This window comes from Herpailurus yagouaroundi, unplaced genomic scaffold (genome assembly GCF_014898765.1).
Source record: "Herpailurus yagouaroundi ecotype Mexico unplaced genomic scaffold, PumYag 161, whole genome shotgun sequence".
In the NCBI taxonomy this organism is placed as follows: domain Eukaryota; kingdom Metazoa; phylum Chordata; class Mammalia; order Carnivora; family Felidae; genus Herpailurus; species Herpailurus yagouaroundi.
The window spans coordinates 14,658,571-14,686,401 of record NW_024412402.1 but is presented as its reverse complement, the minus strand read 5'-3'; the positions used below and the strand labels follow the sequence as shown (position 1 = coordinate 14,686,401).

Here is a 27,831-nt window from a genome sequence, read left to right as displayed (position 1 = left end):
AAGCAATGATAACAATGAAACCAAACTAGATCATTTGTGTAAATTGCATAAGAGATGACTGATGGTGACAAAACACACTATACTGACAATAGAATACATTTTATCTTATACTTTGCATCCCATTCAGCTAGGACAATGCCTTGGATATTAATATATCAATTAATACTTCATACAATATTATAGTTAGAAAGGACTTTGATGTTGATTCAACATCCATGTATAAGGACCCCTCTTATAGCCCCTGACGCATCCCCAACTTGAATGATGCCGGTAATGGAAAATCCACGAAATAAGGGGGGTGCCTGGGGGGCTCAGTTGGTGAATCGTCTGACTCTTGGTTTTGGCTCAGGTCACAATCTCACGGTTCTGTGCTGACAGTGCAGAGCCTGCTTGGAATTCTCTCTCTCTCTCTGTCTCTCTCTCTCTCTCTCTGCCCCTCCCCCACTTGCTCTCTCTGTCTCTCAAAAATAAATAAACACACATAAATAAATAAATAACCAAACAAACAAATGATACAGCTCATTCTCCTGTCAGACAGGACTGTTAGAAAGTCTGTCAACATAGGAAGCCGAAATGGAATAAGTCTTTTGTAAGAAAACCGTATCATTCGAGAACTGGAAAGAGGTGTTGGAGATCTCCCAGTCTATCATTTTATGGTCCGAGCAATTATGCCATCTGGACCCAATCCTACCTTCTAGAAGAACACCCAACAAGTAACAATACTTGTTTTGCAGCCTTTTAAATGTTGGAAGGTAGGTACTGTGTCGCCCCTTAGCCTCCCATCTTCCTAAGCTTTCCCCTATAATTGTGTCAACCCTTACTCATCGGATATGTTTTTCAGACCCCCTCCTCTGGCTGGCATCGAATACGATGGAAGTGTGCCACCCCATATTTGGGACCTCAGACCTCTGTTAATGCAGCCCAGACTCTTGTCAGTTTTCTCCGCAGCCATATCACACTGGTGGTCACTCTAAATCTTGTAGCCGCCCAGGTCCCCTGGCCTTCCTGCTCTGGGCTTGTGTCTAGCTGTAACTTCTAACATTTGTCCCTATTAAATGTCATCTCACTTTTGGCTCAGGATCCCGGCTAACAAGATAATTATATATCTTTTTTAAAATTTATTATTTGAGAGAGAGAGAGAGCGGAGCAGGGAAGCGGGTGCCGAGCATGCGTGCACGAGAGAGAGAGAGAGAGAGAGAGAGAGAGAGAGAGTCTCAAGCAGGCTCACGGCCATGAGATCATGACCTGAGCCAAAACCAAGAGCCAGACGCTCAACCGACTGAGCCACCCAGGTGCCCCAAGGGAGGTGATCACTTTTAATCCATCTGTGTTTAGTCTGAAGATGTCTTCAGTTGCCTTCTGTAGTGTGAGGCTCTCCGTTCCCCTCTCTCTCTGACCCTTCCCCCACTAGCTCAGGCTCTTAGGCCTCCTTCTTCACTCACCCCTCCCCCACTCCATCGTCCTGTTCCCTCTTCCTTCCTCTTCCTTCTCCCTTTCTCTCTTTTCATCCCCCAAACCAACCCACAGAGGGGAGGGAATTCAATATCTGGCCCCCTGACCCGAGCCCACCTCCCAGGCTGCCACCTGGGTCCTTGCACACACACACCACGAATTTTAGGGACTTCAAGAACAAACAGTCGCCTCGGGAGGGACACAAGTAAGAAGTGACCCGCACTTTCAGATGCCTGAAATTCCACTGATGACCCACAAGCCTCGCTGAATTGGCTGTAGGCTTTCTCTAAATATCGAATATATGTTTGTGTTTGAGAAGACATGGGAGCATATCAGTTGCTCAATAGGTCACAGTGAATGTGGTTTTCCTTTTCCGAAGACCTCATAAAGGGAACTGGCCCGAGAGATTCTGGGGTGGAACTGGGAGTAGGTTGGGAAGGCAAAATATATAGAAGAGAGACTTTTCTAGTTGTCAGTGAGGGAGCTTGAAGGAGGGGACAGGAGAAGACCGTGCTGCCTTCTGTTCAAGTTGCCCCTACACCACCTCCGGGCTGTGCAGGAGAAGCATGTCTGTCTTTCCAGAACTATCTCAATCCCACTTATCACCAGAGCCTCCTTCACCCACTCTTGTCGGAAACGATCTTCCAGGGGCGCCTGGCTGGCGCAATCAGTAGAGCATGTGACTTCATCGCGGGGTTGTAAGTTTGAGCCCCATGTTGGGTGTAGAAGAGATTACTTAAAAATAAAAAACCTTAAAAAAAAATAAATGAGGGGCGCCTGGGTGGCGCAGTCGGTTAAGCGTCCGACTTCAGCCAGGTCACGATCTCGCGGTCCGTGAGTTCGAGCCCCGCGTCGGGCTCTGGGCTGATGGCTCAGAGCCTGGAGCCTGTTTCCGATTCTGTGTCTCCCTCTCTCTCTGCCCCTCGCCCGTTCATGCTCTGTCTCTCTCTGTCCCAAAAATAAATAAAAAACATTGAAAAAAAATTTTAAAAAAAAATAATAAATGAGCTTCCATATACTATTATTAACTTTCTTAGGTGTGATATTATGGCTGTGTGGAAGAATGCCCTTCATTGGTTTTTTTTTTCGTGTTTATTTATTTTGAGAGTGAGTGTGTGCGCAAGCTGGGGAGGGGCAGAGAGAGAGAGAGAGAGAGAGAGAATCCCAAGCAGGCTCCATGATGGCAGTGCAGCACCTGACTCGGGGCTTGAACTCACAAACCGTGAGATCACGACCTGAGCCGAAATCAAGAGCCAGACGCTTAACCAACTGAGCCACCTAGGCGCCCCGAGAATACCCTTAGTTTTCAGAGGTGCTTGCTGAAATATTTAGAGGTTAAATGTTCTGCTCTCTGCGACTTACTTTCAACCAGTGCAGCAAAAAATATACATATATAGAGAGAGAGACAAAGCAAATACGGCCAGATACTAACAGTTATCCAGCAAAATGACTTCCAAACTCCTCACCATCCTGCTTTATCTCCTCAACATGTTCTTCTGGTTTTTCTTGCCTTTTGAAGTACAGTTGTAGAATTATGAATAATAATAATTACCATGTGTGACTGGTTACTGTGTACCGTGTATCTGTGCTAGGCACTTTACCTACATCATATATAATCCTACAACAGTCTTTCCGGGTTGAGGTTTTTCTTCTCATTTCGCAGGGAGGAAAAATGACCTAGAGTGGTCAGGAAATTAATTGGACTTATGGGTACTGTTTAAGTCCCTGTTGATCTGACTCCAAAGTTTATGCTCTATTACATCATGCGGTCTCTTGAATTGTACATAGTGTTCCAGAAACAGCCAGGAAGGCGCATGCCTGCAAACACACACACACACACACACACACACACACACACACACACAGAATTGTATGTATGTCATTAGTCTAGAAATCAGGAGGCCTTTGGGTGAGTCACTTCTCTCTGAGCCTCAGTTTCTGGATCTATAACACAAGAGAAATTGATTTAAAAATATCCCAAGTCCTTTTTATTTTCCTGACGGACATTTGATGATTTTGATTCTCATGAGGCTTTCTGGAACATGTGAAGGGAAACACAAGAAAATTCTCTTCCCATTCAGGTAAGCGAACAGACCCATTGAGAAAAATACGATCCCTAGTGGAAGGAGGCGTTACCCACCCCAGAAGCCCATTGGTGGGGGCCCCACTGTACATGGAACGGGGTGAGGTCACAGCTCCTGTACCCGACATCAGGTAGTGACTCTAACTGCCGTTCTCTGACTTTGTTACTTGCAAACTGCGTGTCTACACAGCCTGGTAAATAGCTCAAGTCTTACAAAAAAAAAGCACCTATCTGTCGTTGACCTGTGCACCAATCACTGTGGCCTCTCCTAGGTGGAGGCGCCAGGGAGCATTGGGTGCCTGTGTCGACGACAGGTGCTGGAGGGTCCATCCTTGGCGGGGAGTGAGTGTGCAGACTTAACCATGAGGTCCTAGGGCACCTTGCACCCCATGGGCATCAGGGAGTCCTTGAGAAGCTGAAGAATTGCCCGTTAGGGAAATAAGAGAGAAGTAGATATTTTAAAGGCAGCATCCTGGTTGCTGTGAAAAGCTCTCCTGGTCTTTTGCCTCCTTGAATCCGCGAGAGCAAGATGGGTACCAGCAGCTCTACAGGAGCCCTTCGAGAAAGTTCGCCAAGTTCTTGCTCTTGCCGCGTCTGCCCAAGCTGACAGAATTGTCTGTATGTCATTGGTTTGATCCAGAAATATGGCCTCCGTATGTGATGGGACACAAGCGTGTGAGGAATATAGGCTTCGTGTGGTTGGACTGTGTGAACCTGTTTGAGTGGATCGTCCAAGACATCTGTCTACCTGACAGCAGAAACAATGCTGGCTCTCTGAGCATAAAAGTGGTTAAAGGTTCAGATTCTGTCTGTTTTCGTGTGAATGGAACAGTCAACTGGTTATAGAAACCTCCTTTTTAAAATTTACTATTATCTCCTCAGCAGATTCACCTTCGAAACAGATACCTTATGTCCCTCAGTTATATAAAAGTATTTATGCTGAAAAACCAAACGTTACCCCTGCCCCATCTCTTTAAAGGAGGTTCAAGAGAATCTTTAGGGGGTGCCTGGGTGGCTCAGTCGGTGAAGTATCTGACTTTAGCTCAGGTCGTGATCTCGTGGTTTGTGAGTTCGAGCCCCACGTCGGGCTCTGTGCTAACAGTTCAGAGCCTGGAGCCTGCTTTGGATTCTCTGTCTCCCTCTCTGTCTCTCTACCCCTCTCCCGCTTGTGCCCTCTCTCTCAAAAATAAATAAACATTAAAAACAAAGAGAAAACAAAAATCCTCCTTCTAGTAGAGGAAAGCAGGGGAAGGGAACTGACGTTTTGGGGGGGGAGACTCCCATGTGCCATCACACTGCTGGGTGCCTTACCTCCAGTGTCTTGGTTAATTCCCATTTTGCAGATGAGAACACTGAGGTTCAGAGAGGCTAATTCTCCCAAGCTCAGGCTCCCAAAGGTCCTGTGTTAAGTGTCTGAGTTGCACGCCGAAGCCTTCCCTCAGGAAGAGCCCAAGGCTTCCATGACTGCCTCTTGCACGGGCACACAGAGAGGATTTGCACCCCTGCTACCTTCCAGCACCTCCCCGCCACCAACTACCACGAGTGTCCCAGACACCCAGTGGAGACTTCCGTTGACCCTTGAACAACACCGGTTTGAATCGTGTGGATCCACTTATATGTGGATTTCTGACAGTACAGTAGTGTGCAACTGTCTTCTCTGTGATTTTCTTAGTATTTTCTTTTTCCCCAGCTGACTTTATTGCAAGAATATAGCGTATAATACGTATAACATGTAGACTATGTGTCAAATGATTGTGTTGTCGGTAAAGATTTCCGTCAATGGTAGGCGGCTAGCGGTTAAGTTTTGGGGGAGGCAAAAGTTATACGTGGATTTTGGACTGCGAGGGGCACCGGTGTCCCTAACCCTGCTTTGTTCCAGATCAGCTGTATCTTCCTACTACCAGTTCTGCCGCTAACTCTGTGACTTAACATTTCAATTCTCTGGGTTGTGGTTTCCTCCTAAGTTAAGTTTTGATGATCTCTTAAGGTCTTTCTTTTTTTTTTTTTTTAAGACTTATAATTTTTTCTTAACGTTTATTTTTGAGAGAGAGACACACACACACAAAGTGTGAGCAGGGGAGGGACAGAGAGAGAGAGAGAGGGAGACACAGGATCCGAAACAGGCTCCAGGCTCTGAGCTGTCAGCACAGAGCCCGACGCGGGGCTCAAGCTCACGAACCGCGTGATCGTGACCTGGCTGAAGTCGGACGCTTAACCGACTGAGCCACCCAGGCGCCCCTCTCACGGTCTTTCTTGATGAAGATGAAACCTTCGATGCCCGGGAGCCCACGGCTGGCTTTTCCCACTCACCCACCAGGCAGTGGACAGACACATGCTTGGCCGCCCCCTTACACACTGCCAAGCCTGAGAATTACAAATAGAGCCCAGGCACTTGTGTGTTCAGGCCATCGGCCACAGGGGAGGGGTGGGGGGAGCACAGAAGGAGCAATTTGAGAAATTTGCAGGGATCCCAGCGAACCCCTGAAGTCTGAGATTCCCTGCCTTGGTGGAGTCATTTGTATTCGCTGGCTGGCCCCCTCCCTGCCCTGCTGTATTTAATTCTGGATATGGTATAAATAGAACTTGGCACTCTGGTAAAATACACCACCCTCTGCTTTGTTCCTTTCCTTTGGGGACAGCAACCAAATCTGAGCCTTTGAGTCCCTCTAGTGGCTCCAATCGGCAACTTGCCTGGTTGTTTCTTGGCCTGTATTTAACGTATAGTGCCTACTGTATGCACCAGATCGGTGCTGGGTTCTCTAGCTTTGCCAGGGGTGTGGGATGCTGGTTTCATTTGATCACTGTTGTGTCCAGGGGAAAGTGAGCAGGGGTAGAAGGCGGAACTCCTTCTTGGGCTAATCTCCCTGCTGCTCTATAGGAAGTGTGCTTCCCCGGGACCGAGGGAGGATGGGTTTTGTATGGGCTATTTCTGCCTTTAAGTGATTTGTAGAACCTCAGGGCGACTCCTTTATCCCTGGGCCTCAGTTCGCTCAGGGTGAAAGGAGTACACAGGTTAAATTCAAGTCAGTCCAACAACTATTTAGTGAGCACCTGCGATGTGAGAGACCCTGAGCCGAGTGCATTGAGAACGTAGCGGTGGATGGTACCTAACCTCGAGGAGCCTAGAGGCTAATGGGAGAACCGGGTGTCCGGGAAGCCGCATACGACACAGGGGGGACGCGGCACAGAATGGCCGTCAGGGCGTGAGCTTTGCCACGGGACAGATCTGGGGTTGAGCCCCCGATCTGGCACCTTTAGCGGCGTGACCTTGAGCAAAGTGCTGAGCTCCTCTTCCTGTTTCATCCCTAGATGCGGATAACAATGCTTTCTTCATGGGGTTGAGCGCTCAGCGTTCAGCCAAGGCACACAAAGGGCGGCCACTCTCAACGCGGTTTAAGTTCTAAACAGAAAGAACAGAAATATTACTGGGAGCGTCAGTAAGACTCCGGAAGGGGCTTATCCCGTTGGTTCTGAAGGCCCCTTCTTAGGCCCAACGGGTTTCTGTGGTCTCCTTTCTTTGCCTCCGAGCTTGGGAATCCACCTGCTGCTTCTCCAGGGTGGATGCCTCTGGGGGTCCCGCCCTGCAACGTCAAACCAGTCTGCCTCCCCGGAGAAGGAACTACAGTCTCTCCTGCCTCCTTCTTCCTTCTTTCAGGCTCTTTTCCTTCCCACAGAGTTACTGCTAATCTATCTTGGGAAATGAACACAGAATAAAAAAGGTAGCTTACATGCTTCCGTTAGTCATGATCCTTGATGCTTAGTGCTTAAAACTCTCTGAACTGGCAGAGTGAGTTCTCCCCGGGAAAGGGGACTTCGTAGAAACCCTGACGCTGGGGGCTATTGCAACTCAGAGGTTGTATGATTCTGTTACATTGTGAATGAGGCACGGGGACGTTGTAAGTGACTAGAAAGAGAAAGAGACCATTTTCACGCTGAGCTTCTTGGTCACTGTGTAAGGAGACAAAGGAGGACCTTACAGCCCACCTTAACGCCAGACACGTCATACCTAGAGTCCAGGGGAAGTTCTTTAATTCTGTGGATTTAATGGCCAACAATGTCTGAGATTAATAGGAAGGAGAGAAGGTGGGCTTTGGAGCCCGGAGTTGCTGACGGAAAACCGTTCCTGGAACAAGATGAAAATTAGGGGCGCCTGGGTGGCTCAGTCGGTTAGGCGTCCAACCTCGGCTCAGGTCATAATCTCACAGCTCATGAGTTCAAGCCCCGCATCGGACTCCGGGCTGACAGCTCAGAGCCTGGAGCCTGCTTTGGATTCTGTGTCTCCCTCTCTCTCTGCCCCTTCCCCGCTCACGTTCTGTCTCTCTCTTAAAAATAAATAAACACTTAAAATATATTTTTAAGAAGATGAAAATTAGAGGTAAAGAAAGTCAAAAATGGAACCGAAATCCCGGGTGGCCAAAGGGATACTGGGTGGGTGGAGGGATGGGATCCAAATGTGGGAACTTGGAATTTCACTTTGGATAGGAAGGGTTGCCTCTATATTTTGAAGCCATGTGGTGTGAAACTATAAAGAATGGAAGATAGAAGTTGGGGTTAAGAGAATGAGTGTCCCTAAAGGAAGTAGTAACTGCCTATAAGAGCCCACTTATTCTCTGAGGCATCCTGCGCTCCCTGGAGGTCTGTGGGGGGATCACCTGTCTCTAAGATGGCTCAAGGAGTGAAAATGGTACCTAGAGCCTGTTCTGGGGAGGATGCCAACCCCTGCCTTTCTCCTTCGGTCTCTGTTCTTAAGGAAGCCTCTGCTAGTAAGGGAGAGAAGGTCCAGATCACACAGTTGTTGACCTGAGTCATTTCATCACTCATAAAAAACCAATAAGGTAGGTAAGAGTGTAACCTGGGGGGCCATGAATTCAGTTAATGGAGGAACCCCACTGTGCGATTCCAGGACTTCCGGTGCTTCTGGTCTGGGGTTCTTCTGACACCTTGATTTGCCCCTTGCCTGCAGGAACATCCAATAACTATTACTTGTAATATTTGCTTCCTATACGTTGCTACCCAGTTTCTGCATTACTCACTAGAGGCTCTTCTTTTCCAGTGTCCTACTATGTTGGAACCTTGGGGACTCACACTGAGATCAAGAGAGTGGCAGAGGAAAGGGTCACCTTGCCCTGTCACCATCAACTGGGGCTTCCGGAAAAAGACACGCTGGATATCGAATGGCTGCTCACCGACAACGAAGGGAACCAAAAAGTGGTGAGTGTACAACTGGCCAGACCCCTTGCCTCCCCCGGCTCCCCTCCCCACCCTCCTACAGTCGCCTTCCCTCAGTCCTCCAGTTTTCTGTTTCTTCCATCTGGCTTATAGTTGAAAGACTCCAGATACAAACATTTTAAATAAGAAAAGGTATTTGGGTCTTAAAGATAAGACAGTCTGTGCTCTTTGGGCAAGCAAACACTCCTAGGAAGTCACCTGTCATTTGCCCAAGGAGGGCATCTACAGTATTAGCGTCTTTCCTAAGAAGGGAGGTAAGATACAGTAGCTTGACTCCCTAGCCAAGTGGCCAGAACCCCAGATCTATACTAGGAAGCCTGCTCCTCCCCATCCTCTGAAACCATTACCACCTGCCTACATGTAAGTTTTGCACAAAGCCATGACTCGCAAGCTCAGAGATTGTATATAATACGACAAACCACATACAACGCAGGACGGGACTGAAAATGTTAACGCTTCAATAATTGGCCAGCAGAAGAATTGATATGGGTTCTGGAGTTGGAAAAATGAAGGAACTGACCCTGGGTCTTCGGTGCTCAGGATGGGAGGTCCGTTGGTGTTTCTGTGCTTTTGGGGCAGTGTCAACAGAGCTTGTAGTGAGTGCTTTGCTCCCAACGATCCGCTGGGCTGGTCTCTACCGAGCGAGAACTAAGTTAGCTACTGTATTATCCTGTCTGACTTGGCTGCATTCAGCCTCTGTACCTTTCCTCCACCTGGCTTTTCTAGCGTAACTCTTCCTATTCCATTTACCCACTGACTTTTAAAAATTCTTTGGGTTGAGGGCCACCTGGGCTGGCTCCATTGGTGAAGTGTGCAACTCTTGATCTCGGGGTTGTGACATGGAGCCCCGCATTGGGTGTAAAGATTGCTTAAAAAACAAAATCTAGAATAAATAAATAAATAAAAATCTGTTGGTCGAAAGTTTTGTGATTTAAAAACATCACACAGAATACCAGGGAAGCTGACTTTTTAGACTTTTTGTCCTTTTCAGAACTTTACCTCTTGCCCTACTAAAAAGTGAAAGGTGTCCTTTCTTCTCCTCTGTCTATACCGCTGATTTCATACCATGGTTTGTGCTGGGGGAAGCTAAGGTTTTTATTATTTTTTATAAATTTTTTTAATGTTTTTAATGTTTATTTTTGAGAGAGAGAGCACGCGCACACACACACACACACACACACACACACAAACACGTGAGAGCGGGGGAGGGACAGAGAGAGGGAGACACAGAATCTGAAGCAGGCTCCAGGCTCTGAGCTGTCCGCACTGAGCCCGACCCTGGGCTCAAACACAGGAGCCATGAGATCATGACCTGAGCATAAGCCGGACGCTTAACCTACTGAGCCACCCAGGCACTCTTAAAGAAATGATTATTATTATTATTTTTTTTTTTTAGAGAGAGAGAGCGTGCAGGCAGGGGAGAAGGGCAGAGGGAGCACTCAGCACAGAGTCCCACATGGGGCTCGATTCCGTGACCCTGGGATCATAATCTGAGCTGAAATCAAGAGTTTGATGCTCAACTGACTGTGCCACCCAGGTGCCCCAAAGCTAAGATTTTCACTAAAAAAAAAAAAAAAAAAAAAAAAAAAAATCCAAGGTAACTGTTGGATTTTAGCTCCTACATCACTTTGTCATTTTGTTCTCATGGTACATCGTCCTGAGACTCTCTGTTCTCTGGAGAGCAAGGTCACCTTAACCTGAGCATATTGATTCCAACGGGGTCTTAGTCAATCATAGACATGATAGTCTCAGTTCTGCATGAAGCAAATAAGAGCCATGTCTGCTAATAAAAATTAAAAAAATAAAAAACTCCGCTCATCTAACTTTTTGGCCACGAGTTTTCATTTAAAGAAAAAGAAAGGTTGCATGCTTATGTAGCCAAGCGAATATAAGGCTGAGAAGTTAATTGTTGATTCAAGCAGGCCTTTCAGAGACGTTTGAAGCAGGGACAGTTCCCTACTTGTCTTCAATTCATACTCCTGTCGCAGGATTTTTTTTTCTCAATACCCGGGATTCGTTGTCTCACCACTTGGAAGAATGAAGAGGTGGAGGCCGAATGAGCAGCAGGCAGAAGTTTATTAGAGTGGAAAATCAGAGAGTAAGAATAGTATGGAAGCTCTCTTTCCAGAGAGGGGGCATTTCAAAGTGTGAATGCCTGCGACGATAGACAAGGGTCCTTGTTTTATAGGGTTCTGGTTGCCACTCCCCTTCCCATCCCCCTCTCGTTCTCTCTCAGGTCACACCCTTTCTGGCTCAATAAGCTCTAAGTGCTGGGTGGTCCATTCCCGATGGCCACCACTGCACTGTATGAGGGGTGGTCTATGGCCATGTCATTCCTTGTGGGTCATATGTTTTATGACTACTTATTTTAGTTAGGTCTTTTATCAAATTCCTGAGGGAATCCTGAGGGGGGTAGGTGGTGTCTCTGACGTTCTTTTTTTTTTTTTTTTTTAATTTTTTTATTTTTTAATGTTTATTTCTGGGAGAGAGACAGAGCATGAGCAGGGGAAGAACAGAGAGAGAGGGAGACACAGAATCGGAAGCAGGTTCCAGGCTCTAAGCTGTCAGCACAGAGCCCGACGCGGGGCTCGAACCCACACACCGCGAGATCATGACCTGAACCAAAGTCGGGCGCTTAACCGACTGGGCCACCCAGGCGCCCTGGTGTGAGTTATAGTCTTAAGAGGAACTTTAGGCCCAGGGGAGTTTGCTGTGGTCAGACACTCCCAGCGGTGTTCCAAAATATGTGCTTCCCCCCCACCCCCAGCCCCCCAGGGACCTCAGGTCCTATCCTTTCCCTCTCTGCCTACTGAATCCTATCTTTTCCTATCATACTCCAAAGTAAGAATCAATCATTTATTCAATCATTCAGATTACATGCATTTATTTAGCACCTACCGTATGCCATGGTAGACACTGGGTTACAATACTGAAGAAGATGTCCAAGTCCCTGCCTTCATGGGGCTTACAATGCAGCCATTCCGTGATTTAAAACAAACAAAAAAAATTTTTTTAAGCAGAGAGCACTATTAGCTACTTGCCAGGTTCAAGTTTGTTTAGCACAAATGATCTCATTTAACTTAATCCTCGTAACCAGGATTACTAGTCCTATTTTGCAAAAAAGAAAGGAACCACATACAGCATGTGCACATACACACACACAGTGAGAAAAATGCAGAAGTTCACCCATTTTGCAGTTTGAAATGAGGCACTGTGATGTCAGTACCTGGGCTGTTAACTGCTAGCTATGTTCCCTTCGTAAATAATTTGAAGTTATAATACGTGCTATGTGGGAAATCAGGAGACCGTGGGAAGAAAATTGTTCCAGACAGAACGAATTATGCCAGGGCCCTAATTAATGCTGGAACAAGCCAGGCACTGTTGAACGTTCTAAAAGTTCAAAAAGCAATTTAGGTTAAATTGAATAAACCCTGGATTCCCACTATACACGTACTCTGTCATGAAGGAGGTGGTTGAAGAGATAAATGTGTAAAGAGACAATTTGACATAGATCATGATAGAAGCAGAGCGTTCTAGATGAACATAAAGGAGGAGCCACTGGCCAGAATTAGTTGGAGGAGGGGGAAAGGCCAAGGGCAGCTCCCTATAAGAAGTCACAGCTGATCTGACTGTTGATAGAAGGCACTGCCCTGAGGATCCCCCAAGAGCACAGACGCAAAGGCTGCAATATTCTGGGAAACGGTAAAGTAAGCAGCTAGCACAGGCGGAGCTCAAAACGTAAGCACGCAGAGGTTGCAGGACCAGAACGTGAAAAAGGTCTTGTGTACCATGCTAGGGAGCTCAGATCCTTTTCTATGATGTCATGGAGTTTCTTGAAGGATTTTAGGAGTGAAAGGGACATATATGCATCTCAGATGATCACTCCGGCCCGCGCAGTGACGCACTGATTTAAAGCAGACTCGAATGGAAGCAAGGTCAGTTGAACAATTTCAAGCTATACAATAAGGGCTTAAACTATAGCCATGGGTAGTTGGAATATCACGATGGGCATAATAAAAATGTAGTGGGTAAATTTGGCACCATGTCCGGAATGAGAGTGAGGGTGGGAAAAAAATCCGGGAGGGGCTGGAATGGAGGTGGTGCCTAAGGTAGGCTAGCCAATGACCTAGACCCCAAGTTTAGCTTTGCGTTTCAATCTGAGCAGAATTGGCTCCACCCCTTTTGTCTAGGATGCTCAGAGGTGCCGGAAACGCTTGGGGGTGGGTAGGCAGTTTGGGGAATATATGAATTTCAGTCCAGGTGGGTAGCATGGCCGCTAGAACTCTGGAGCTTTCCTCCTGGTTCTAGGGATGGGCACATAGTTAATTTCCAAAGTCGGAGTGACCACCTCCCCCCCCACACACAATGCACACACAATGGAGACCTTTCCCTTCTATTTTTCAGACGAAGAAATTAGGACAGGGATGTTCTCATTCCCCTGCCAGACCTCTCTGGCACATCCTTTCTCCCTTTGCCCCTTTTCTTTGATACCGAACAGAAAAAACCCTCATCAAAACCACAGAGAGGGGCCTACGTTCATTTCCGTTCAAGGCAGTTGCACGATTACTGCGCGGGGCCCTTGGCGCAGCAGAGCCCCTGCTAGAAAGCTGAGCTGCTCCATCTGTTCCATCAGGTCCTAACAAACCGTCCTCCTCCTCTCAAAAATGCGCTGGGAACGGGTCCACCAGGAATGTCAGAAGACAAACAGCCCCACAGCAGCTGCAATTCATGTACTTCATTTGTTGTCTGTTTGCAGAAGGATTGAATGTATGTGCACTGTTCTCCCGTCACACCTGGAACAAGGACTTAGCCTCAGCTCTGGGTTTCCTAGAATTAAAACCACAACAAAGCAGGGCCTCGGCGGGCGGGGCTGTGGGAGGAGCAGAGGTGTCTGCCCTGCAGAGGGCGCCCCTAGGGGCTTAGCCTTCAAGAGCTGCCGGTGGGCATGACCGACAGCCTCGCTGAGCGAGCTGGGAGGCCGCTGCTCTCTCCCCAGTAGCTCTCCTCCGGGCTCGGTCCGGGGTCTGCATGGCCCTCGGAAATTAGCGACAACTTGCCCGCCAGAAAAACATGAAGAAACCCCAGGAAATTAGCAAGGGAAAAAGAAAATGATGTGGTTTTGGAGTGGTGGGCGGTGGTCTGGTGCCGATGGCCAGGAAAGAACTCCTGAGAGGTCTTTGGGAGGAGAAGGTGGTTTTATTAAAGCAGGGGACAGGACCCGTGGAGTCGGGGGAGGTAAAGGCCAAAGGGAGGTTCCCAAAACGACTTTCATATGCTAAAGAGGACTGCGGAGGCCTTGTTATTGTTGAACTAAAGTTATCTTCCCTCCAGTAAGGCATTAACATTAAGACTGAGAGTTCCTGGAGGAATGTTTTACTCTGCCTGTCTCAAGTATTTGTCAGTGGGCTGCAGGTTCTAAAGAAACTTAATTTTATTTACCATTTTTTTCTTGCCTTTGTTCCCCGCGGCACTATGGAGGGGAGGGTGATGTTGGGGCTCCGGGAAACTGAGTCTATGGGTTTCTGGAGATTAGGCTATTGATAAGATTGCTTTTTTCTTGTAATTTACTAAGACTTTTGTAAAGTGATGGGAGACTCCTATCCTGGCTAACTGTGATCTCTATCAGTCAACCATTGGTTTTTCTCTTTCCTTTGTTCTTGGGCTGCCTGAAGTGCCTGAGGAATGTCACACAGGTCCCACCTGGGGTGGGGGAAGGGGGTTGCGGGGTGTCAGCTGGCCTTAGGCTCCCTCATCAAAAAGAGGATAGCTTGACTACCTCTCAGGGAAAGCCGAGGGACTCTGAGATAATGCAACAAAAGCAGAAGGCAGCTAATGAGAAGACGTCTGTGCAGACCAGAGAAAAATGATGACTATTTGGAAAACCTGCCCGCTGCTGCCAAACAAAATAAGCTCTATGATCAAAATTTGGTGGCGTGAACAGTCGTATAACATATCCTTATAAAACTATTTTAAACTAAAAAAAAAAAAAAATCACACAACAAAACAAAGAGACACAGGTATCTAAGATTAAATGTTTGTCTGAAAAAATGGAGACAAACTGCAAGGCTGTAACTGATCCCCAACCTGTGTCATAAATGAGTGTAAAATGCTTATATTAGGTCATGGTTATTTAATTATAGTCAGATTATTATGGAGTTGTATAATGTCCGCTTTCCAAAGATGTTAACTACTTACCTTGGTTGTCTCCCCCCCCCCCACCTTTTTTCTTTCCATTAATTAATGGGACGGGGGGGGGGGGGGGGGGCGCCCCGGGGTGGCTTAGTCGGTAGAGCACGTGACTCTTGATCTTGGGGTTGTGAGTTCAAGTCCCATGTTGGGTGTAGAGATTACTTAAAAATAAAATCTTCTAAAGTAATAATAATAATAATAATAATAATAATAATGGGGGGCAGGATTTGGGGGAAAGGAGAGAAAAGTTCTCAGGAGTCAGCCCTACCTGAATGTATTAAGTGCTATGGTGGAGATTTGCCCAAAGGGCTGAGGCTTGCTGGAGGAAGTCAGTGATTCTACACAGGGAGCCAGGAAAGGCTAGAATACAGAGAAGCTGGCCCTTGAGCTTGATCTTGAGGCCTGTAGGTGTTGTGTAGGCAAAAATAAAAGAGAAGCATTTCAAAAGAAGACTGCATGATCTGAGACAAAGACACATCTGAGGGTGTTGTTCCAGAATCAAGGGACATCGAATTTGGGGACTAGGCTCTTCAGAGAGGTGAGGACAGGGACCAAAGATGAGGTGGAGTCCAGGCTGTACTGGCCTTAGGTGCCACGTTCAGAGGGCTAAGCTTTGGTCCATAGGGCACACAGGTGATGGAAAACAAATGGAGGCTTTCAGCTAGGGAAGCTTTAATATACAAATGTATGGAATGACTAATGTTGTTTGGGTACTGGGCTGGACAATTTTGGAAACCCTTAGGGGCTTTCGTAAACCCGGAATCAGACTAATGAAAGTAATTGTGAGCGCTTATTCTCTCATTGCCACAAAAACCCGATGAAGTAGCTTATTCCTGTTTTACAATTGAGGAACTAAAGGTTTGGAAAGGTTGATTAACTGACCCCCATCACACAGCTCTAAGTGGCGGGGCTCCCATTTGAATGTAAACCGGTGGACTTTCCAGCCAGCTCACTCTCAATCACTGTGCCCTGGTGCAGCCCTGGGGCTAAGGTTTTCAAAATCAAGGCCCTGTAGTGGATTCTAAGTGAGCAGACTTTCTTTTTTTTTTTTTTTTTTTTTTTTTTTACCACCGACTGGAAAAGCTATTTCATGAAACTTACGCTTCGGTTGTATGTACCTGCTATGTGTAAAGGTTCACCAACTTCCCAAAGCCCACAAAACCCCAAAATGCATAAAAATTACCCAGCTCTTGGGGTGCCTGGCTGGCTCAGTTGGTTAAGCATCTGACTCTCAATTTCGGCTCATGATCTCACGAGTTGGAGACCGCTTCGGGCTCCCCGCTGACAGCACCTGGGATTCTGTCTCTCCCTGCTCCTCCCCTGCTCGTGCTTGAGCTCCTGCTCTCTCTCTCTCTCTCTCTCTCTCTCTCTCTCAAAAATAAAAAGAAAAGAAAAGAAAAGAAAAGAAAAGAAAAGAAAAGAAAAGAAAAAGAATTACCCAGCGCTTTACCAGTTTCTAGGTTTAGAATCTCTTCATTCTTCCTAGGAAGTACAAACAAACTTCCTCGTAGTGATTATGCACCTACGAGGTAATAGGAAGAAGTCAGAAAGAAAGGGACATTAATTGAGCACCCGTTAGGCATTCCCATCTTACTCCAAACATCAGCCCCCAACTTTCAGTCTTAGGAGAGAAGATCTCAGCCTTCCAGGTTTTTTCCTATCACTAACTTATTTCCTCCTCTTGCTATTGTCTCAGCGATTTGGCATTTCTATGGTCACTCCTTCCACTAGCCCCCAAGAAACCTATCCTTTCTTTTTTAAAAAAAATATGATTCTCTTTTATTTATTTATTTATTTTTTAATTTTTTTTTCAACGTTTATTTATTTTGGGGACAGAGAGAGACAGAGCATGAACAGGGGAGGGGCAGAGAGAGAGGGAGACACAGAATCGGAAACAGCTCCAGGCTCTGAGCCATCAGCCCAGAGCCCGACGCGGGGCTCGAACTCACGGACCGCGAGATGGTGACCTGGCTGAAGTCGGACGCTTAACTGACTGCGCCACCCAGGCGCCCCACTTTTTTTTATTTATTAAAAAAAATCTTTTTATATTTATTTACTTTTGAGAGAGATAAACATAGCGTGAGCAGGGGAGGGGCAGAGAGAGAGGAGACAGAGTCTGAGGCAGGCTCCAGGCTCTGAGCTGTCAGCACAGAGCCCAATGTGGGGCTTGAACTCATAAAACGGTGAGATCATGACCTGAGCCAAAGTCGGGCACTTAACCGGTTGAGCCACCCAAGTGCCCCAATGTTTATTTATTTTTGAGAGAGAGAGAGAGAGACAGGGTGCAAGAGGGGGAGGGGCAGAGAGAGAGAGAGAGAGAGAGGGAGAAACAGAATCCGAAGCAGTCTCCAGGCTCTCAGCACAGAGCCCAACGCGGGGCTCGAACTCCTGAACGGTGAGATCGTGACCTGAGCCAAAATCGGGTGCTTAACCAACTGAGCCACCAAGATGCCCCAATGAGCTGCAAGTTGTAGGGAAATTTAATTTTATCTATATTTCTTTTGCCTTTCTTCTCCACATTACTGGCTGTAGCCTGGCATACAAGGTTGGTCACATTTTAAGGGATAAGAATAGGAAAGAAACCTCTGCCTGGCCCTAAGAACTCCTTGCTGGGATGCCCAGTCTCCATGGGAATGCAGTAATGAGTTAGTGAACATAGGAGGGCCCACAAAAACAGCCCCACTTGAGTAGGACCAGACTGCAGCCGCCCCATTTTAGATTGGGATATATGTACCCACTTCGTTGAAGGCCTTCTCTAAGTATTTGTGAAACAAAAGAACGGCCTTAAGTCTAAGCAGTTTGTCTCAGAGACTCACTTCCTTAATCTTCTTAATCTCGTGAACGTTTCACTGCCAAGGTTTTCTCTTTAATGAGAGGAGTTAATACTTGTAAAGTATTTAGGACAGTGTCTAGCACAAAATAAATACCACATACGTGTTTGTTAAATAAAAACACAACCCCCTGGCCGAACGTATTGCGTCGTGTTGATGGATTTTCGTTTCTAGGCCTGATGCATATTTTCCTAACTCCGGGGCCGAGTGCTGAATTTGTCACAGTGTAGTCACTGAATGGTCAGTGAGCAAAGGAACGAGGTCCTTCCACAGATATCTGCTCTTAAAATTAGTACTATAAGCTTGTGGAGCTAAGAATTGTTTTTGTAACTTTCTTTTAATACGTGAAGAAAATTAGACCTTAATTCTTCTCCAGAAAACTTGGGCTTCAAACCTTCTTTTTATTTATTTATTTATTCATTCATTCATTCATTCATTCATTTTTTTTTTAATTTTTTTTTTCAACGCTTATTTATTTTTGGGACAGAGAGAGACAGAGCATGAACGGGGGAGGGGCAGAGAGAGAGGGAGACACAGAATCGGAAACAGGCTCCAGGCTCTGAGCCATCAGCCCAGAGCCCGACACGGGGCTCGAACTCCCGGACCGCGAGATCGTGACCTGGCTGAAGTCAGACGCTTAACCGACTGCGCCACCGAGGCGCCCCCATTCATTCATTTTTAAGGTTTATTCAGAGAGAGAGAAACAGATGGTGGCATGGGGAGGGGCAGAGAGAGAGGGAGACACAGAATCTGAAGCAGGCGCCAGGCTCTGAGCGGTCAGCACAGAACCTGACACAGGGCTTGAACTCATGGACCGTGCGGGGCTTCATACCTTTTAGACTTTAAAAGGTGAAGCCCCTTGGGACGCCTGGGTGGCGCAGTCGGTTAAGCATCCGACTTCAGCCAGGTCACGATCTCGCGGTCCGTGAGTTCCAGCCCCGCGTCGGGCTCTGGGCTGATGGCTCAGAGCCTGGAGCCTGTTTCCGATTCTGTGTCTCCCTGTTTCTCTGCCCCTCCCCCGTTCATGCTCTGTCTCTCTCTGTCCCAAAAATAAATAAAAAACGTTGAAAAAAAAAATAAATAAAAGGTGAAGCCCCTTGCCCAAGACAGATTTCAGAGTTAGGATCTAAAGCCCAAATTCCTGAAGCTAAATCCCTTTCTCTCCCTCTGTCGCCTCCCCCGTAATTTACAGCTCCCTGTTGAAAAGAATACAGAACTTCAAGGTAAAACTTTTGTCCAGAAGTAAACACTGCACATTTGATTGAAGTCATGCATTTCCTGTACTTTCCAGAATATTCCCGTGTGAAGATGAAGTTCAGGAGTGACCTCCCTGTGGTGTCTGTGGGAGGCTGTGGGCAGGTGTTCAGGCTGGAGTAGGGAGAGGTCTTCTATTTGTATGATAATGAGTGTAATGAAGCCCTTCGAGGCTGCTCCCCCTGCCCCTACTCCCCTACTGCCTCCTGCCTCAGCAGGTGGTTTCAGGATTCAACTCACTGAGTCTCTAGGAAAGAGAGGGTAGGAGGCAGAGGCGGTCTCATCCAGGGGTGAGGCTGGAAACGGTGAGCAAAGGCTGGACTTGAATAGTCAGCGAAAGAGATCCGAGATGGCATTATCAATTTTACTCTGAGGTTGGTATTTTAAGTTTGTTTATTTATTTATTTTTAAATGTTTATTTTTGAGAGAGAGAAAGCGTGAATGAGGGAGGGGCAGAGAGGAAGACAGAAGGAATCCCAAGCGGGCTCCGCGCTGTCAGCACAGAGCCCGACAATGGGGTTCCATCCCACAAACCTCAAGATCATGACCGGAGCCAAAATCAAGAGTCGGATGCTTAACCAACTGAGCCACCCAGGCGCCCCCCCCCCAACCCCGTGCTATTTTAGTGAGTTTTAACCTTTGTGTTTAGATACCCACCATTTGGATAGCCTCCTTATGCCTTCTTTTCTTAATCTGTAGATTCGTGCCCTCCAGGATCGTATCCAGTCTCATGGCCTTAAATACTATCCACAAGCTTAGAATCCCCAAATGTATATCTCCAGGACTACGCCCCCCCCCCCCCGAATATCTGACTCATTTTTATGCAACTGCTTACTTACTCTATGCCTCCTCTGGGAGTCTAACAAGTATCTGAAACCAAACTCCCGATTCCCCTCACTGTGCACACTCTGACCCCAAACCTCCTCTCCCTGGCTTTCTTCTCTTGGTTAGTAGCTGTTCTCTCTTTTCAGAGGCTCATGCCAAACACCTGAGCGTGGTCCTGGATTCTTCTCTTTTTCTCATACCACAAATATACATTTAAATAAGGTGTTCACGGGACGCCTGGGTGGCTAAGTCGGTTAAGCATCTAACTTCGGCTCAGGTCAAGATCTCGCCCGGAGTCGGGCTCCATGCTGACAGCTCGGAGCCTGGAGCCTGCTTCGGATTCTGTGTGTGTCTCTCTCTCTGCCCCTCCCCCGCTCATGCTCTGTCTCTCTCTGTCTCAAAAATAAAATAAACATTAAAAAAATGCTTAAAGAAGGGTGTTGGTTTATTGGGAGATCCAGTTGGTTTCATCTTCAAAGTACACTTTGAATCTGATCACTTCTTGTCTCTTCCACTGTTACCACCATAGAGGCTGTGCATCTATTGCCTGGATCTTTACTAGAATAACCTCTTGACTGGTTTTCCCATTTCCACTCTTGGCCTCCTACAGCCTATTCTCAAAATAAATCATATCATGATGCTATTCTGCTCAAGATCCTATAATAGCCCCCCGACTTCCACAAAATGAAAGCAATCATCATCTTTATAATGGACCAGAGCCCCGCCCCCACAGGATCTGGTCCCACTGCCTGACTTCGTCGTTTACAATTCCCCTGGCTTACTCCAGTTACCTGACCTCTCTGCTGGTCCTCAAGTATGTCAAGGCACTCTTCTGCCTTAGGGTCTCTGCACTGGCTTTTTCCTCCACTTAGAACTCTCTTTCTCCTAGAAAGCTCCAAGGTTAGTTCCACATCTCAAGTATTGACTGTCCTGTCTCCTTCCAATAAGGTCTACTTTGACCACCTTATTCAATTTGCACAGTTGAACCGTGAAGCCACCTGCTGACAGAGGAGGCTGTTGGGGAGTAGGGGCAGGGCAGAGGGGAGCAGTCTTCAAGGAATCTAACCCTTCGAGGCTCCCCCCCTACCCCAATAAGGAACACTTGCCTCCACCTCCCACATACAGGGTCCCTCCCAGACATCATCTCATGCTTAGACTCCATATTTTCCGGAGATGAATTAGGGTCTAATTTTCCTCACGTATTAATTTCCGCAGAAGTAGAAATTAACTCGTGGAATGCCCATAGCGATTTCTCTGTTTCCTACCCATCGCATAGCTGTGGTTCCTGTTTGTAGAAATGCAAATTAAATATGTCCGAAGGATTCTATGAATCTTAGTCCAATTCTCATTTGAACCTGTTGCAAAATCTTTCTGGTTCCATCATTTATTAGTGAGTGCAGTAAAATCTTTGACATGGGCCTATTTCTATGTATATGAGGGTCATAATTTTCCCCTTATTTTTAATATTTATTTTGGGGAGAGAGAGAGACAGAGTGTGAGCAGGGGTGGTGGAGGGGCAGAGAGAGGGAGACACAGAGCTGGAAGCGGGCTCCAGCCCGACACAGAGTTGGAACTCACGAACTGCGAGATCATGACCTGAGCCAAAGGCCAGACGCTTAACCAGCTGAGCCACCCAGGTGCCCTTTACCCTTTTCTTTTCTAAGTTGTCTTTTAAAACTGCAGGAGAGGGAAAAGAATATCTTTTCCCCTTTCTCTTCCTAGGATCTCCAGCTGAGGCACTATAAATTGGACTGACGAAAGATTTTTGTTGGTTTGTTGTCTCTCTTTAAAAAGTGTAAAATTTTTTACTGAAATGCAATTGACACATACCCTTATATTTCAGATGTACAACCCTTATATTTCAAGGGACAGATTAACAGGAAACTGACAAACAAGTTTGTAACTTCTGTGTACCATTTATGTAGCATGCAGCGGATACCCACAGATGAGTAACCTCAAGTGGTGGCTAGAATTCGGCTGTCTGCCTAACTTATTGGGGGAAAGGGAAGAGGAGGGAGGGCAGTTAGGGAAAAGCAAATGACTTCTGAGGAAAAGAAATGGGCCCTCAGAAGAACAGATGGGAGATCTGCTAGTCTGTGACCTTGTCTGTCCGGGTGGGGGGTGTGGTGCCAGATTTCTGGTCTCCTCGAAGAGATTAGAGTTGCTCTCAGGAGGGGATTTAGGACAAATTCTTTTGAGAGGCTCTGCTTTTAGGTCTGATAAGGAACTTCAGGAACTCAAACGCCTTCAGCATTTGAAATGAATTCTTAGGCACGTGCAAAGTGGCGTATTTTGGCACGTCCTGGTCCTCAACACGTTCATAGAACAATTTTCTCTGAATTGGTATCCTCTCTAGCACAGGGCCAAGCACAGAGTCTGTTTTCAGGGACTGTGTATTCACGAAAGGACTGCCGAGTTGCAAAACAGCCTAGCCAAAGACCATTCAGGGCAACAGACACATAAAACCCGAATGCTCTCAATGCTCTCCTGGACGACACCCAGCCTTACAGGAAGGGGATCCAGCAACCTATGAGACCAAAGTCTTTCACGATTTCTCCTCACATAAAAATGCTGCAAAACAAAACAAAACACAAAAAAACGCTATGGTGAGAGCAAAGAGAAGAGACCATTAATCTGAGTGTCATTAACAGGGAATGTGTCACGCGAAGTTAACGTTGATTTTGGATTTAAGAGAATGATTGGGAATTCTTTATGTGGAGAGATGGAGAAAAGGGAGTTTCTGTGTGGGAAAATGCAGTGGGCAAAGGCATGGAGTACAAAGAAAGCATAACCTGTATTAATGGAAGGGAGATGATGTTATCTGATAGTATGCAGGTAGGCGAGGTGGCCAATAGGAGCTGAGATTGGGAAGGTAAAGCAGAGGTCACCATGAGGACTCTAGACTGAATCTGGTCATCATTCAGAGGTGGCCGGGAGCCACTGAAGGCTTTTGAGCTGGAAAAGAGCCCCTGTGAGTTTTACATTGGTATTAACTTGGCATCCAATTTACAATGTTACAGGCTGCAGAGGGCAGAAATACAGACGCAGCCACACAGCTGGAAATATGAAACTGGGGCCCCAAACTGTGTTGGCACAGAGAGATGAGAATGATCACAACAGTAGTGCTGGTTGAAACGAGTGGGTGGAATTGAATACTAAACATGTCTTAAGTCTATTTGTTTTTTATTTTTATTTTAGAGAGAGAGAGAGAGACAGCGCATGAGTGGGGGGGAGGCGTAGAGGAGACAGAGAGAGAGAGAGAGAGAGAGAGAGAGAGAGAATCCTAAGCACGTTCCACGCTCAGCGTGGAGCGCAACACAGGGCTCCATCCCATGACCCTGGGATCATGACCAGAGCTGAAATCAAGAGTTGGACGCTCAACCAACCGAACCACCCAGGCACCCCGAAAATGTCTTACGTTTAGTATCGGTTGCAGGGTCTACCTTTACTTTTCTCTTACTTTCTTCTCCCCAACGTGTCGCCCACAAGAGTGTGAGGTCCTCAGGGTAGGCTCTGGTGTCTTATTCCTGCTTGTTGTCCGGCACCCGGCCCTGTACCCTGCCATGCGAACGCAATACATGTTTGCTGATGAAAAAGAGTACGCAGAGAAAGGAGAAAACTCGTTTCTCAGAAAGATGGCGAAGGTAACATGGATGCCACTGAAGGGTTTTGACATAATGGAGAGAGAACGGATGGACGTTTTCTTGGATGGCTTCAAATCTTTTCAGGAAAGCATTTGATGCATTGTAGAGCATCCTGTGATAGAGGACGGGGTTCAGGGCTTGCGCGGAGCGAAACAATTTGAACAGCTGCAGCCAGAAATGTGCCTGGGAGACTCCCCTAGGCCTGCAAGCCTGTTTTTAGTGCCTTCTGTGTATCTGGAATGCTCCCTGCAGCCCGCTTCGCCCTGCCTCTGTGATCTCTTATTTCATCTACTTATCTTTCAAAGCCTAACTCGAATGCTTCCAACTTTTCTGGGACATTCTCTCTGATACTATTTCAAGTTAATTAATCCTTTTTCTATGTTTATACTTCTCTCCTTGTTAATCCCATTAGATTTTATTTATTTATTTTTTTAATTTTTTTTTTCAACGTTTTTATTTATTTTTGGGACAGAGAGAGACAGAGCATGAACGGGGGAGGGGCAGAGAGAGAGGGAGACACAGAATCGGAAACAGGCTCCAGGCTCTGAGCCACCAGCCCAGAGCCCGACGCGGGGCTCGAACCCACGGACCGCGAGATCGTGACCTGGCTGAAGTCGGACGCTTCACCGACTGCGCCACCCAGGCGCCCCAATCCCATTAGATTTTAAATCACTTGAACACAGGAAGAGGGTTTTAGTCATCTGAATAGCCTCCCCCGGACCTGATGGGAAGCAGTCATTCCAAAAAAAAATGTTTGCTGGCATTTAAAATCAAACGAATTTAAGAATATGATTGATGAGTGGTAGGAAGGGCAAAGCTGAAGTTATATAGCTTGAAGTCTTGGTGGATCAGTATGGTTTTTGTGACTAACAGGGGTGAGACAAAGGAGGAACAGAACCCAGGAAGGATTCAAGAACTATGGGCTGTGATGCAGGCAGATGAAACTTCACAAACACTTTTTTTTTTTTTTTTTGCTAGAGAGATCTAAACTTTGGTTTCCCTGCCTTGAAAAACAAAGGCATGATGGCTCACATGTATTTTATGGAGGAAGGGATGTCATTTTTTTTCCACCCGACTTCCCTTTACTAATTGTCAGTGACACCCCCCACAAAGGAAAGTCAAACAATGAAGTCCTCAGTATTAGACTTGAATTTTAAGCATGGACTCCTACTCTTTAACTCCTCCAAACCCTTTGGCTGGACTCTAAACTTTTTTTTTTTTTTTAACGTTTATTTATTTTTGAGAGAGAGAGTGACCAGGGGTAGGACAGAGAGAAGCGGAAGGGACAGAGGATCCCAAGCAGGCTCCACGCTGACAGCAGAGAGCCCAATGTGGGACTCGAACTCACAAACCGTGAGATCGTGACCTGAGCCGAAATCAAGAGTTGTACACTTAACCGACTGAGCCAACCAGGAACCCCTGGACTCTAAACTTTTGTAAGAACAAAACAGATTGATTTGATAGTGTCGCTTTTCCTCCTTCATTTCCAAACTTTCTAGAAAAGCAGTTAATGAGCAGTGAAATGAATGGAGATGGCCACAGGAAGTGGCTGAGAGATAAGTGGTATACCGGGACAACGAACTGAATGGCCTTAGACAGTGATGTTCAAATCCGAGTTCTGCTACTTGTCTGTGAAATGGAGATCATGAATACACTGTCCCCCTCTTACCCACGTGGGATGTGTTCCAAAACCTCCACTGGATGCCTGAAATCATGAATAACGCCAAATCTTATCTGCACTGTGTTTCTTCCTATACATACATACCTGTGATAACATTTAATTGATAAGTAAGGCAGAGTAAGAAATTAACAATCATTAATAAAATAACTAATAATAAAATGACTTAAAAGTTATACGACCATAGTTTTTCTCTCCCCCTCTCAAAATCTTATTGTACCATAGTCACCCTTCTTCTTGTGATGATGTGAGATGACAGAGTGCCTCTGTGATGAGACGGACAAAGAGAACGACACAGGCGTTGTGATACAGTGTTAGGCTACTATTGGCCTCTGACAATATGTCAGAAGGACAATCATCTGCTTCCAGACCTTGGGTAACTGACACCATGGAAAGTGAAACCAGAGATAAGACAGGAGGAGGACTACTTAACTTGCAAAAATCATGTGAGAAATAAGCTGGATGTAAAAGCACCCAGAACAAGGAGTGTTGTGTATTTTTTTTAAAAAATGTTTTGTTTGTTTATTTTTGAGAGAGAGAGACACAGCACAAGTGAGGGAGGGGCAGAGAGAGAGAGAGAGAGAGAAAGTGTGTGTGTGTGTGTGTGTGTGTGTGTGTGTGTGTGTGAGAGGAGCAGAGAGAGAGAGAGAGACACACGCAGAATCCGGAGCGGGCTCCAGGCTCTGAGCCGTCAGCACAGAGCCCAACACGGGGCTCAAACCCACGAACTGCGAGATCATGACCTGAGCCGAGGTCAGACCTTAACTGACTGAGCCACCCAGCTGCCCTGAGTGTTGTGTATTTTGAACAGCTCACAAGCAGCTCGTAGGAAACGCAAAAGTTAGAAAGTCTCCTTCCCATGCCATTCTTCCGGTTCTCCTCACAGCCAGCTCTTGATGCATTTATTGTGCGTCAGCTTCCTTCCTTGCCTTAGCTGTGTGGTCATGATTACACAAGTAACTCAAGTTTAAAATTCCTTACCTATGAAATGAAATGGTTCTGGGGCACCTGGGTGGCTCAGTCGCCTGAGCGGCCAGCTTCGGCTCAGGTCATATCTCACAGTTCGTGAGTTCGAGCCCCGCGTCGGCCTCTGTGCTGACGGCTCAGAGCCTGGAGCCTGCTTCCGATTCTGGGTCTCCCTCTCTCGCTGCCCCTCCCCCACTCCTGCTCTGTCTCCCTCCCTCTGTCTCAGAAAGAAAGAAACCTTAAAAAAAAAAATTAAATGAAATGGTTCTGAGAATTCAGTGAAACAGTTGCTACTCCGTAATTAAAACGTGCACAAATATGAAGTGTTGCTATTTTGGGAAGGAGGAGAAAGGCCTAGAGAAACATATTGTGCTTTTAACTTCATTTAGAACAGAGGTCTTTTGGACCCTTAGAATCAGCCCCAGTCTTGGCTGCATTGTTCCATTAGGAGTGTTCTCATCCCTTATCTTGACATCAGCAAGAGAGGAAGGCTGAGGGCCACATTGCTTGACCCTGCCTTGGTCTGTCCCACAGGTGATCACTTACTCCAGTCATCATGTCTACAGTAACTTGACTGAGGAACAGAAGGGCCGAGTGGCCTTTGCTTCCAATTTCCTGGCAGGAGATGCTTCCCTACAGATTGAGCCTCTGAAGCCCAGTGATGAGGGCCGGTACACCTGCAAGGTGAAGAATTCAGGGCGCTATGTGTGGAGCCACGTCACCTTAAAAGTCTTAGGTAAGACAGCACCAAGGTAAACGCCTATATCTTAGTAATAAGGTCTCTGTGAGGAATAGCCAAATGAATCATGGGGGTATGAAACTTTTCAATACCCTGCATTATGCATGCAGAGATCAGCTAGTCCAGTTTCCGGAAAGAAGTGTGTATGTTCTGTAGTTTATGTTCTATATTTTAGACGTAATGAAAGGAGAAAGAAGAATCACAATTTTCCCTGGTAGTGCATTACAAAATTTAAATCTCCTTTGACGTTTAAGTGGTGTTCTTGTATTTAACTTAAATCTCACAGGTACGATCAACTCCCTTTCTGGTTTCTGACCGCGAGAGCGCTGAGTTCCATTTAATTGCTTCCGAGTTAACAGACTTCTGTCCCTGTTTCAGTATTAGTAGAATCACACTCAACTTTCCTAAAATTTCTTCTTTATTTTTTTTATTTAAATTTTTTTTTAATGTTTATTTGAGAGAGAGACAGACAGACAGACCATGAGCAGGGGAGGAGCAGAGAGAGAGGGAGACACAGAATCCAAAACAGGCTCCAGGCTCTGAGCTGTCAGCACAGAGCCCGACGCGAAGCTCGAAGTCAAAAACCGTGAGATCATGACCTGAGCTGAAGCCAGATGCTCAACTGACTGAGCCACCCAGACACCCCTAAAATTTCTAATTAAAGAACAGTGTCCTCTTTGAGAAGTGATGAGGAGGTTTCTGAGGGAGCCTCTGCAAATTACAACAGCACCACTGGAAGCAGCCAGAATTTTGTGTGTGTGCGTGCGCGCATGCGTGCACACACGCACACACAGGGGATGGAGGGGGTGTGTATTTCTGGGGGTGGTGTAAAGCATAGTTAGGTAGCAAAAGGCTACTGAATCCCCACCCAAAAGTTGACCAGATGATGGCCAGCTAGAGAAACAACTCAACAGGACATAGTTCTTCCATGGAGTCTGGTG

General features: G+C 46.5%; 1 protein-coding gene across 1 annotated transcript in view; it reads left to right on the top strand.

The window, feature by feature from the left end:
• Nucleotides 1-27,831, top strand: part of CLMP (CXADR like cell adhesion molecule) — a 99,740-nt gene that overhangs the window by 65,888 nt on the left and 6,021 nt on the right. The window contains 2 exon segments of the mRNA XM_040483346.1: nt 8,589-8,746; nt 26,686-26,887. Coding sequence (XP_040339280.1) covers nt 8,589-8,746; nt 26,686-26,887 — 360 coding nt within the window.